Source organism: Rhodnius prolixus, unplaced genomic scaffold, assembly GCF_049639745.1.
Source record: "Rhodnius prolixus isolate KJV_2025 unplaced genomic scaffold, Rpr scaffold_11, whole genome shotgun sequence".
NCBI classification, from domain to species: Eukaryota; Metazoa; Arthropoda; class Insecta; order Hemiptera; family Reduviidae; genus Rhodnius; species Rhodnius prolixus.
Window position 1 is genome coordinate 2192834 of NW_027411625.1, and position 14193 is coordinate 2207026.

Consider the following 14193-nt stretch of genomic DNA (forward strand, 5'->3'; position numbering starts at 1 on the left):
CAGCCTCAAGTAAAATAGTAAAAATAATGAAAACGACAAAAAGAACAAAAAAATTACATATGTATATACATTTCAATAAATAATAATATACATATGTACCTAATTAAAAAAATGAAGAACAGTTATTTGTTTCAATGTGGCTTGACTTAGTCAAGTGACTTAGAATTGTAGAAAGCGTTGATGGTGGAATATTGAAAGTTTTGGCGATATCTTCTTTTTTCGAACCACTTTTCACGGCCGCGATAATTGTTTTTTTGTCGGACACAGTAAGGAAGACGTACATCCCATCGTAACAAACTAAGAAAGAGAACTGGAAAGTTAAAGTGGGCTGAAAGGAGGGAAACATTACGCAGGAAGTGAACAATAAGCGGAAAATGAGAAGTAAACATTACTAGGGAAAATTCGAATTATAAAGAGGGGAAGGTGGCCTCGTTCGAATTATAGAGCCTTCTCCTCCCCCTGTTGTTAAGAAAAGGATTTCGAATTATCGAGCGTATCTAAATACACTGCATTTTTTCGATTTTCCGAAGTTAGCAGCTGTAGAGTTCGAATTATCGAAAAATTCGAATTATCGAGTTTCGAATTATCGAGAGTCGACTGTATTGGTTTATATCCTATATATAAACTCAATATGATTTTCTTTTATGTGGATTTTAAAAAAGCTGCAGTTGAATTATTCCACTTTCACATCTTGAATGATGGTAAGCAAGTCGCTGTCAAGGCATTGATGGAATTAGTCTGTCTTTTTGCAGTTATTCAAAGGTATTATTACCGTTGACTGTTATCGACTGGCACATATGGTTAAAGTGTGCCAAACGCTTCTTAAAAAGATCCCAGTGATTTTGATTCTTATAGTGAACACTTGCGATGAAAACTTGAGACAGTTTAAACAGTAAACAATACTGAAATTTTTTTGTTTTATTAGAATGGTTTTTTCGTGGATGAAGTTGCCCATTAAGCTGATCTTTTAGGGAAGTTACTGTTGGTTTGTTAAATAAAAGTTTCCTTTCAAACTAGAAGTTGGAGAGGTAGAAATAATAATAATAATGATGGGCCTACACTGATAGAAAGAGATATTTAAGGATTAGAGCAAACAGAGATGAGCAATCCTGTTGCGCTGTAATTAATGGAGCTGAATTGTTTTGTTAGAGTTAGTTGGCAGAGCAGTTTGTTTGCAAGAGCCACTGTACAAGCGCCTCGGGCCAGTCTACCTCATCGTACAAGCGTACTGCTTCGCTGTGATCTTTGTGTATATAGCGGAGATATTACAGCCGAGCCGAGATATTAATTCTGTTTGGCTATTCAATAAAGCCATGTTTACACGAGCAATTTTACTACGCACTAACAGTTACGCAGTCCCTTTCTTAAAAAAAAAAAAAATCTGGTGTAAAAATAACTAAGTTATAAATTTTTTAAGTTTTTTTAAAAAAAATGTTTGCTGATTTGAATATTTATTTTTTTTTTTCACAAGGAAAACACGGTATTTTTGAGGCAAGCTTTAGGTCCTAGTTTTCTGGTTTTGAAAAACGATTTTCACCGTTAAAAAAAAAAGAATTACAGACAATAAACAACCTAGAGCTTTTTTCATTACACTGCCGGCCTCTGGACAGGAAGAGAGAAATCTAAGGACCAGCAGCTGAATTGGAACCCACGTGGGAATCAAATACGCTAACCGCATAGATAATCCATTCCCTAATATTTTTATTGAAAAATATTATCGAATGGAATTACTGGATTAAGAAGTACGTGAATAAAATAATTTGCTGAATCGTGTATTTATTTTAACTTAGATCAGACTCTTAAAAATCACGCTTTTCTGATAAAAATCCAATGACGAAAATATTGACAAAATAATCTCTTTTACGGTAAGTAAAAGAAACATCATAATGTACTTTTGCCTTTTACACTTAGGATTAGAGATATAAATTCGAGTGCTTCACAACCACTTTTGCTTTTCGTTCCGAAATGCTGGCGTAGTGTAGGAGTTTGGATTACTAAAAATACTTAATGTTATTGTAATAAATGGGAGTCCAACAGCCCCCATTTTAATTGTGCGGATTGTACGCAGTAACGCTGCACAGTGGCTGGTTATGGTATTATTGCAACCAGAGAAATTAATGATATTCTGCATTTATTTGTTTATTAGTTTGTTTTTGTTTTTTTTCCTATTGTTTGCCTGTTGCCATAATGAAATCCATTTGTAATTTTAAAAATAGCCTAGTGCACCATTTTTCTCGCAAACAACACTAGAATCGGTAAAACTCGTCAAATTCTATTTATATCCTATATATAAACTCAATATGATTTTCTTTTATGTGGAATTTAAAAAAGCTGCAGTTGAATTATTCCACTTTCACATCTTGAATGATGGTAAGCAAGTCGCTGTCAAGACATTGATGGAATTTGTCTGTCTTTTTGCAGTTATTCAAAGGTATTAATTTTACAATTATTAGTACTTTTACAACAAATATTTTAAAATTTTTATCGGCTTTTTTCTTGATTGTAAATTTAGTAAGTGATGCATCAATATCATCATTCTTTCATGCAATTTCTTGATAAAAACTCGCCCAATTTTCGTAAACTATGCCCGAAAAATACGTATAAAATTGTTATTTAATTGATTTGTAAAGGGGAATTACAAGATTAAGGAATGTGCGAAGAAAATACTTCAACCATTTCTTTACCAATGGAAGAGGGCCCACTGTAAAGCATAGTATTTTTTTTTTTTACAGATATTCGTTAATTCAGAAAATTCATTTAAAGATTCACAAAATTATACAAATAATAATATTTTCCATGCAATTTTTGGGCGTAGATTAAAAAAAAAAAGTACCTGTTTTTACCAAAATATTTTATTTCTACGATTAAACTTTTAAATAAAAATTATGTTTTTGGACGTTTTAATTAAGTTTACGGAGGTTATTATTATTATTTTGTCTTTCCTACAGGTAAGTAAGTATTTCTTCCTCATACGGGCAGTTTTAATTGCTGCTACAAGGGTTATGCAGAAATGATTTTTCAAATATTGAAGCAAGATTGTTAAATTAAGGTGAACCTTGGGGCGCTCTCTCTACCAACATTTTTTCAGTACATAATATCAGTAATAGTATTCAACAATTAAAAGTTACCAAAATGTAATTATTTTAAAGAAGGGAGCTTCAATTAATATTATTTGATTAAATTGATTCCGAAGTTCGAGTCACATAGAATGTAATGATTGAAAATAGTGTGTGTGTAAAGAAGACGGTAAATTGGCAAAAATTATAGTTAACCATTATTTTGTTAACTGGAAAATTAAATATTTCTGAGAATAATTATCCAGTCGCAGCCAAATCAACTCTAAATAGTAATTACCCTTTTATTATTGATATAATTTAAGTAATTTTGCTGCATTAACTTTTTCTTCACATTTTTTAGGATTTATTAGATGTCACAGACCCTTATGCTGGCCATTTTCATCTACAAAATATTTGTTCAAGTAGCACTGTAGATTGACTTTAATCTATAATAATCAAACTATTAATTACATGTTAAAAAGAAAACGTTATTAAAAATAAAAAAAATTATGAGGCTAAAAAAATTCACTTTTTTAAAAAATGCTTACACCAACATAATCAATGATTTTGTTTATTTTATTTATTTATTTTATTTTTAAATAAAAATCGTCGGTTTAAGTTCATTCTTCGATTAAAGTAATTGTTATTTTATGTAGTAGTCAAACATTTATAATAATAGGTAATAATTATCTGGCTTAAACGCAAATAATATAGTTTTCTTCAATTACATTCTCAATGTAGATGTTCTTCCCACAATGTTGTATGTATGTAATATAAAATAAATAAAATATGCATATTTTTAGGACAGTAATTATTCCAGTATTTTACTATAAGTAAAATTAGGGGGACTAAATTAAATTACAATGGAGAGATGAATGTTTTTATAATCTACTTGTTATTAACTGTGAGTCATTTGTGCTCACGAATATTTCGGTAAGACGAATTCAAGACTGAAATATTGTTTTAGATCCTCCGTGATTCAAATTTAAACAGTAGCCGACTCTAACTTTGTCTTTTTCTACTTTAACAAACATGAATAAAGGGCATATTAAAGATAAATCGAAGAATAATTTGGAATAGAGTTAAAATAAAGTACCTATTTAATAACGAAGATATAATAAACATTTTATCATAATTATAACAAAAAAATATTATAAACGAACTGGCCAGCATAAGGGTCTGTGACATCTAATAAATTCTAAAAATGTGAAGGAAAAGTTAATGCAGCAAAATTACTTAAATTATATCAACTAAGCATGAATGAAATGTTGGGTACTTGCTGATTTGTGTACCTTTTGGCGTTTAATCAACCCTTATACTTAACATTTTAAACTGTAAGTTTTTGTTAAGGAGATTTTTGTACCTTTTGGATAGATTTTCATTTTTGTCTATTTTGCAAAGTTACATATCTGCTTTACAGATTTTTTTAAAGTTTGGAATAAGCAATTCTATTATTATAACCTGATAAGGTGACCGTAATTACCACCGGAGAGATCTTTGTAATGAATGATTATAGTTGCGGTCCCTAAACCATCCTCAATAACAATTCTTTTTTAGAAAGCGTTTTGAATAAAATAGTAAGGTATTTGTACGTAATTACCCTTTTATTATTCAGATATTTTAGAATAAACTAAAAATTATCTTGTTTATACATTAAACAAATTATGTCTAAATATAATTCTTAATCCAAATTTGGAGTAAAGCCTATACAAATTTACCAACACAAGTAAGACAATAATCGATCCGGAAATAATACACTTGAATCCTTCTTGTCCTATCATAGAAATATTCGTAAATTTGGTGAAATTTCTAAAAAGTTGATTAAGTAAAATGAAATAGAATTTGACGAGTTTTACCGATTCTAGTGTTGTTTGCGAGAAAAATGGTGCACTAGGCTATTTTTAAAATTACAAATGGATTTCATTATGGCAACAGGCAAACAATAGGAAAAAAAACAAAAACAAACTAATAAACAAATAAATGCAGAATATCATTAATTTCTCTGGTTGCAATAATACCATAACCAGCCACTGTGCAGCGTTACTGCGTACAATCCGCATAATTAAAAATTCAGATTTTTTTTTTTCTCTTCAGTTTTATTTGTTTTTGCTGATTCTTAAACATGAATCATTTTATGATGGAAAGATACAAAGTTTTGCATTTAATTTTTAGTTAAGGGTTGTACCATTTAAGCAAGAGCCTTCTTCATGATCTAGTACAAAGAAATTGTAAAAGAAACACTTGTATTATGTATCATGGAGCCTTTGGAAATATTACAATCTCCTTTACTCGAGGTAATATTGCAGGAAAAAACATGCTTGGTCAGATCGTAGAAATAACTTTTCCTTTCTTAAGTAACCTCCTATCAAAAACTTTGTACTTATATCATATCACTTCCACTCATAAGAATGTAATTTTTCAATTACAGCAGTTCAAAAACTTGCTAATTATAATTGAATCCTTCTATAAAAGGAATTGAAAAGGATCCTCACAGATGAGCATTTATTTTTCGAGATAAGAACGTCCTAAATGAGTTAATTGAAGTAAATAAAGGAGCTATATCTTTTAATGGACGTCTTAACATGGGGCCATGTTGAAATATGTTCGCCATCTCAGAACCAGTGTAATTCAGAGTTCAAACAATATATATTTACTAAATAAATATGGGCCAGCTCACTAAGAGCTTTAGACATAGTGATATATATTCCAAATGGAGTTCAGTTCTTCATAGCTCTTTGATACAGTTTTCTTGAAGCTGTAGGCTTGCCAAGGTGGTTGTAGATGGCAGAGTGTGAAGGGTGAGGAAGAAGTTGTCCGTTAGTTTGGTCATGTGAATGTGAATGGCTTGAATGTCCAGTTCTCTGTGTATTTGTGGGTTCCCAGTAAACCATGTACTTTTTTTTTTCAAAAGTCTGTAGTCCCGCATACCCGTGATCTAACTCAATCATCGAAAATTCCTCGAAATTTAGGTTAAAACCTGGAAATTAGTTTTGTAACAGTATCGCCTAGTTGAAGAGAGATTGACATTTTATTCAGTTGCGTGTTTTTTAATGTTTAAATTAAATAATGCTTAAGATCGTCGCAAGTATAAAACCACTTCAGGCTCAGACATTGCCGCAGCGTTTTTGATTGTGCTATCAGGACCTGTTCAAATCACCGGATAACAAAACATATTCCTTTTCATCCACATCTCTGCAATTCCCTTATCTTCCAATCCTTACTATCCTGTCCTGACACAAAATGTTTCCGTGACTACAACTACTCGAGACCGCTGTACTATATGCCTCACTCAGGATCAACTCCTTTGCTTACTTCTAGCCGGACCTGTCCAGTATCTATTTCAATATCTCCTCTGATCAAAGCTTTAAGACTTTTGTAACATTTCTCACCCAACTTTTGAGCACCAAGTGTCTAGCATATCAGTGCTTGCATCCTTTTCCTGCCTGGAGCCACCACGTACATTAGTAATTTTGCTGGTGTAAATTTAAAAAGGATTTTAAATTAAAGAAAACCTTCAACTTTATTAACATGCTTTGTTATTTATTTGTTAAAAGTAATTAATATTTTTAAAATTAATTAAGAATTAGAGATAATGGTTGTACATTGCTGGTAAAATGAGTCTAGGTTAGGTTTCAACAGACACAAGAAGGAATGGGAAGGTTATAGGATTGTGCTGGCGTCTTATGGGTGACAGTGGCGTCCAGTGCGGCTCTAGTCTGCTCACAGTAATGCCCCTCGCCGCCATGGTAGCTTGTCTGCAGCTGGTCCTCATCGCCAATATCGCCATAACGCAGCGTGCTATCGCAATTGTACGCTCGGCCGTGCTCCGTGCTTGGTGTTGTGCTCGCATTTCTGCGGTATTCTTGTGTGTAGGTGGCCATATTGAACAGTGTGTCCGGGTCGCAAACAAACTTGTATACATAGCGTTCGCCTGCGGGACAGTCCGGCCAATAGAAACTAATAATGAATCTAGAGAAAAAAATAACAATGTCTCTTTAAGATTATTAACCTGCACTTTCATTTTTCTAATGATTTCAAAAAAAAATAAAATAAAATAAAAAATAAATAAATAAAATAAAAATGAAATGAAAATAACCAAAAAGAAACCTCACTACTTTTGGAGGAGACCAACTATACTTATCTAAACTGCAGTCTTCAGGAGAATCAGCCTTCAAAAAATACGTCAATTTTCGATTTTGTAGATAGTTTTCTTCATACTTCCACTACAAAAACACACTTGCATGATTCTGCTCGACCCAGAAAAAGCCTTCTGTACACAACCTGGTATATTGGACTTCTCTTCGCTCATCTGTCTTTTGAACCTTATAAAACTCATACACTTCTCTCCAGTAAGAAGATCGTCAACCACCTAAACTCAACTTCTTTTAACGCTATCCAATAGAAGCGAGCATTCCTTAAAATCTAGGTCCCATCCTATTCATCACTTACAAAAATCCTCTTCTCAGTCTTCTTTATGTCAACCTTGCTCTCTGTACGCTCATGACGTAGCTTTATACCCATCATCTCCAACGCTAATGCTTTTTACTAAATGCAGAACCTTTCTCAGCAGACAAATTAGACACAACAATACTCTGATCTCGAAGTCTACGACTTCCAGTATCTCGGCTTAACTTTGGACAACAAACTGATCTTCTCTACCCACGTTAAGGACAAAGTAAACTCCGGTAAACTGACTACAAGAAACTACTATTTCCTTTAATCTCACTGCACTCCAAGATGACTGTACGGAACAATCTCCTCCTCTACAAACTGGTCCACAGGCTGATGTTACTCTACGCCTGTTCCGAACTTGAAATCACAGACTATACAGAAAAAATTTCTCAGATTTGCGACTGACTCTCCTCGACGTACTCGAATCGACTCTATAAGATGTCTTCCATAATCCCCGTTATCTAAAATCGTCTGCTGAAACTCCTCTCTACTCTACTATGTCATCCCAACTAACTCTGCCGCGCAATAGATACCTAGAATCTTCCCTTTCCTACAGACACGAAAGACTAAAACATATTCTCCTTTAGCACACTCCTCTAGCTGCAGGTTTTTCTCTACATATAATCTCCTTGCTCTATCCTAAAAGTCCCTAAACATACAATGTAAGAAGGTTATAATGTTTCAGACTTTGGAACGTCTTTATGTTTATGTAAATATTTTTTAAAAAAGTTTACCTATCTTCTAGGTTTTTTAAAAGCAGAAGCGATATTCCTATTTTCTTAAAATGGATAAAGTGGATGTAATGTGCCTTTATAAACTTTTTAGCTTTGAACGTTTTGTCCCTGGTATATATTCATCCGAAGTTAGTGAAAAACGGATAATCCACATGAAGAACAGACCAAAATTGTAACCTCAAATAAAAACTTTAATAAAGATGCTCAATTGGGCTTTCGGCAATTAAAGGTTTACGAAAAAGCTAAAATATAAAAAGAATGAATATGATTCATTTTACTTCAAGAATAACATAAATATATAAGAAAAAAATTTGCGGATGATATAGTACTGATTGCTGAAAGTCCGCGAGCCCTACAGAGAAACATACTGAAGCTGGAGCGGTATTGCGAAAGGTGGAACCTTCAAGTGAACATTGATAAGTCCAAAGTGGTTGTGTTTCGCAATGGAGGTAGACTTGGTGCTAGAGAGCGCTGGACGTACAAGACCCAGGAGATAGAGGTAGTAAATCGTTTTGTCTATTTGGGTGTGTTGTTGACCTCTCAATTGAATTTAAAACCTCATTTTCTCGATAAATCCTCGTCAGCTAAACTTGCGTTAAATGTTATTTGGAGAGGAGCGATAATGCAGCCTCAAATACCTCTGAAAGCGAAACTCCAAGTATTTAATGCGGTGTCGCGTTCTATTCTTTGTTACGCAGCTCAAGTTTGGGGGTCAGAGGAGTTCCGTGAGGTGGAGAGAGTCCTGTGGTTTTTCATAAGAAAAATATTTGCTTTGCCAAATTTCACTCCATCATACATACTTCACTTAGAAACTGGCCTTGAGCCTATATTCTTTTATACCTTGGCATTAAATAGTCGGTATCTAGTAAAGGTGTTAAATATGGATCAATCGAGGTTTCCCAGGATAGTTGCTGAGGAGATCGTAAGAGTGGGTATATCATGGGCTAAAAGTTGGAACCTTTTGGCTGAGCGGGCTCAGGTTAATCTGAGGTTGGGCGTTCTGGAGCGAGAGGGACTCCCTTCACGCTTTCAGTCCATTATTGCTTGGTTGAGGAAGGGTTTTTTGCTGAACCAACTTGAAAGGGCGCAGGCTTCACATAGATATACGATTTACAAGTTGCTTGACCACGAGGTCAGGTGCGCAGATTTGACTGGTGGTGGCGGGATGGAAAACGGTATTACTGAGATAAGGTGGATATTAAAGCTGAGAGGAGAATTGCTGAACCTCAACCATAAACCTTACAACCTTGACAGAGAGGAGGAATGTTCTCTTTGTAATTATAGGGTAAAGGAGGACACCTTTCACTTTGTTGCAGAGTGCCCTATTCTTGCTCCCTACCGTTTATCTGTGTTTGGGGAAAGATTTCTTTCGTTCGGTTTCTTCCTCAATCTGCTGAACGGTCCTGATTGGTCTCACCTAATTAGATACGTGGTTGCAGCATGGCAATACAGGAGAATAATAAAAAATGAATTTAATTTTTAAATTTCTCTTATATACTATTTGTTAATTATAAACGCACTATCCCTAGATTTAGTATTCAGTAGTTCTTCAACGAATACAATATAAATATTGTTCAATAATGAATTGTTTTATCTATTAGCAGTTTTGGATGTCTTTTGATTTGTACTTAATAACAAAATTGTAATTTATTTATCTCTCTTTCTCTCAAATTTTCGTTTCTTTTTTCTTTTCTTATATTTGTTTCTCTTTTTAATTTTCACTTAATAGTCACTATTATTATTATTAAATTTGTAGTAAATAAATTTTGAAATTAATGGTAATATTTTGTTGAATTTATATTATATATATTATAAAAGGCACTGCCATAATTGTATCTAACCAAACCCCGGCAGACGGTTATCCTTGCCGTATTAAGTTTTCATATGTATTAATGAATGTATTTCTTTCTTTTTATGGTATTATGTGAAATAAACTTACTTATTATTATTATTATTATTATATAAGAAAAAAAAGCGCTGTGCTAAATGAATGCCGCCTTTGTTAAGTGCTGCCCATTAACAAATATTATTTGTAATTTGGCTTTCAATGTTTTGACCTATTAAAAAGTATCCAATTAATTTGGACACAGATTTTTTTTACTGTGAATAAGATGTAGATCCTGAACTAAACCCAAGAAATTAAAGCAATGAATGGAAGCTGCAAGTTAGGCATAAAAAAAAAGTGAAATTGATTTTATGTACCAAAAAAAGGTAAATGGCCATACTTTTCAGGGATCCAAAAAAGAAAGGACTGTTGTGGCTAAAACTGGGGAATACAACACAAGTATTTAGAACCAACAGATGTTACAAATTTATGAGTAGAGAGCCTGAATTAGTAAAGGAAAAAAAAATCATTTGCAAAAGGAAAACTGATGGATTTGAAGCAAGCATTGGAAAAATTTTCGGCTGGAAGTAGTTCTGATTCAAAGACGAGGTGACAGCAGTGGTAGTTATTTTAGTTTGCAACTAAAATGTAACTTCAGAGAAAAAAATTAATGTACTTTTGAACTGCATCTTTTTTATTAGCAGGCCAATAAAATTTCACCATGTCCAGAAGAAAAAAGTGCAAAGTTCAGTATCAAAATAAAATTTTTTCCATACACTAAAATGTCTGAAAAGTTCTCATGTAAGTTTCAACTTTATCAAAATAAATATATAATACATACCTGCCACTTTCTGCATTATTCCTTTTTCATAATAATATCTAAGGGAACGTGATAATTTGTCATAGTTCATGGCAGGCCGATTTTTTTGTATACCCCATCTTCTGGCAACCTGGCAAATCAAAATTTCTTCAAATTTAGCCATTAGTATGCAAAAAAAAAAAAACCATTAATAAGAATTATACGGTTATTATTAAATGTAGTTCATCTCATTTATTGCACTTTGCAGCTTATAAGTTAAGACTTGAACATAACTCTTAACATAAAATCTGAAGTCTGGATTGAAAACTGAGCTCTACATAGTTGTAAATACAAGTTGAAAGAAAATCGTTACAACTCCACATACAAACAAATAAAGAAACTTATGTCGTAGGACAATATCCCAAGGGCAACGAAAAATACATTAAATAATAGAAATTAGACATAATAATCTCAGTGGTAAACTTTACAAATATGCAAGAATAAATGAAAAACTTTACTAATAGTGTAATAATTATTGGTTTATTAATTTAACTATTAAATTAAATAATAATAAGTATAAGTAAATATAACTAAACATTAATTGGCGCCATCTTTGAATAGCTGCATTAAATAATTATACATTCCGTTTTAAATGTTGCTATTGTTGGTTTATTAATTAAAGATGGAGATAAAAAGTTCCGAAGTAAAGAGGATTGAGTTAAGAATCAATTTTGGCTAGTAACTGTTCTGAATTGAGAAATACAGAATTGAGTATTGACAGCTCTGGTGTTTCTAAGATCTAACTTGGCCCTGACTGCTGAACATATCAAATAAATATTAAGGGTGTTGATTCCTGAAGAGCTTGTACAAGAAGTTTCCAAGGAAATGCTTCCTTCTGTATTTTACATTCAGCCAACCAAGAAGTATGAAGTGAGAAGTAATATGTTCATCTCTTCTTAGATTCAAAATAAAACGAACACAGGGATTCAGTGACCTTTGCAATTTTAGATTCAGCTCTGCAGTTAAATAATTATGCACTAACGAAAAGTAATCAAGGTAAGGAAATACTGAAGTTGCGACCATCTGTTTAGAGAAAGAATTATCTAGGAGGCGTGAGAAATTGATTCTTGTGAAAAATGTAACTATAAAACTCGTACGAAGAATTGGCAAAAGGATCTGTTGGAACTCGTAACCAAAATCTGTAGATACTGTATTTTAAATTCTTTTTGAGTGTTTCAACAAGATTTAAGCAATTAAGACGAAGTCCTACCAAATGAAGTTAAGAGTGAATGTTGCAAGTTCGAGCCTTAATCTGCTGGTCACTTCTTGTAAGAATGACTTGGACGGCATTTCAACTGAACAATCTCAAAGAGTTTAGCATCTCTTGGCAATTCTCCACTGGAAATACTGCATAAAATGATAGAAGATTGACCAAGAAGACATTATAAAGCGTGCAGTAAGAATATTGGTGAACATTTTTAAATAAATTTTGTTTAATTTTGAATCTTGGTAGTTTGAAACATTTCACTTAACTCACCTCTTCTGGTTCAACGAGTTTAAATTCTAAACCACGTCCTGTCCAAACAATACAGGATGAATTTGTTGGGTCATCAAGTAATGCAACCAGAAACTGCCAGAGTTGTAGAGCTCCCCGTCTATGCGGTGTCCTTTCTGTAACATAGATTTCATTATTTTTGTATTAATACTCTATGTAAATATAGTTATCTACTTTGGCCATTCATTGAGTAGAAAGCAAAGAGATAAAAGTATAAGTATCTGTTACACTGTGAAGCCTGTTGCACAATCCCATAATTAAAAATTAAAAGCAAAATTCTGTAATGTTTTATAATATGATAAATCCGTACAAAGAATGTATCAATGGTTCATTAAACAGTCAATAATCATTAGAATAATAACTGAGGCGCCACGGTTAGAGGCGAGCCCGCAAAGCTAAGAAGTATTGTGGTACTAGGTTCGATTCAAGGTCTTGGATTTCATTTAATGGGTTAATAAAAGCAATTTTTACTTATTTATAATAATAACTACTACAGAAAGAAAGATTAGTAGAAATATGTAAGCAAAATTAATTTACTAAAATAAATAGTATTTGCTAAAAAATGTGCATGAATGTACATATGCCATGAAGTTGAGAAAAAATTAAATAATTTGTGCCAGTAAAATTCCTTATTTAGAGCAGGAAATGTCAAACTGGCGGCCCCCGACGTAATTTTTTTTAAAAATAAGCAAATTTTTTTATTGGGCCTTTTTCCTTTGAGGTTGCTGAATTGCTTTCACTTCGATACAACTGGAATTAATTGATTTCCAGAATGATTTAGTTTTAAAAGACAAATATCAAGAAGTGGGAATTTTAAATATATATGTATAACATATATTTTGTATTTAGGTTTAGAAATACCTGTAAAGTAAAAAGTTTGCTGCACAAATTTTATGTTATTTTGGGAGTACATATTTGAATGAGCACAAGATATTACAATTATTAAAGTTGTTAATGGTTTCTTTAGAAGCCCCATATTGGTCTCAAAACTTTATAAAAGAAAGTCAAATTACTCTAAACAAAGTTTTGAAGATTCTTTTACAGTTGAAGTTCACACATTTATTTCATTCATATGTGTTAAGTTTGTACCGAAATTACCCATACCTGATAATTTCTTAACTAATATCTTTTTTCTTTTGAATACCCAACTCCTGTTCTCTAGTTACAGACAACACTGTCCATCATCGGATCATTGTGAGCTGTGTAAGAAGCTGGCGTTCAAGAGTCAAGTCTAACTGGATGGAACCAGGTATAGCTGCGTTACAATCCGGTATACTCTTTCACTTGGCCAATCCCTCTTCGACTAAAACTTATTATTGCCATTACTTTGTGCGATTGAAAGTAGAACTTTTACCATAACTATTAATTGAATAATTGTTTTATATATTCGCTGTTGCAGTAAAACAACTGCTCTAGGGACCTCGAACGAGTGTTTCCAGTAAAAAACCACGCAATTCCACCAAGATTTGAAGATCATGGAGCCACGATATCAAGGTAGATATAATGGCTGACTATTGTTGGAGCATCAAGCGAGAACAGCCACAGATTTAAACCACTCCAGATAAAGCTATAAGCGAAAATGTTTACATCAATAATGACTGTTCGATAAAGAAACAACTGTTTGTATGATCACAATTTAACTTGCAGTAACTAATTATAGCCTTTGTATGAGTGAAATGATTCATTGTAAACAGTATATTTAGTATGCTTTTACTTTATTTTCTATTATATGCACAATTTTTATGACTTTTGAGGGTATCCTGTTGCTTAAA

At 32.7% G+C, this 14193-nt stretch overlaps 1 protein-coding gene across 4 annotated transcripts in view; it reads right to left on the reverse strand.

Annotated features, from left to right (window-relative positions):
- Positions 1-5621: 5621 nt before the first annotated feature.
- LOC141459189 (uncharacterized) overlaps positions 5622-14193 on the reverse strand; it is a 71838-nt gene continuing 63266 nt past the window's right edge. For 2 of the 4 annotated variants that reach the window (XM_074137952.1, XM_074137953.1), the window contains exons 6-8: positions 12404-12537; positions 10909-11017; positions 5623-7025 (exon numbers count right to left, since the gene is read on the reverse strand). In XM_074137952.1, the coding sequence (XP_073994053.1) occupies positions 6682-7025; positions 10909-11017; positions 12404-12537 (587 nt within the window). In that variant the 3' untranslated portion in view covers positions 5623-6681. Of the gene's footprint in view, positions 7026-10908; positions 11018-12403; positions 12538-14193 lie in introns of all 4 variants that reach the window. The other 2 variants (XM_074137951.1, XM_074137950.1) reach the window with 2 other exon arrangements.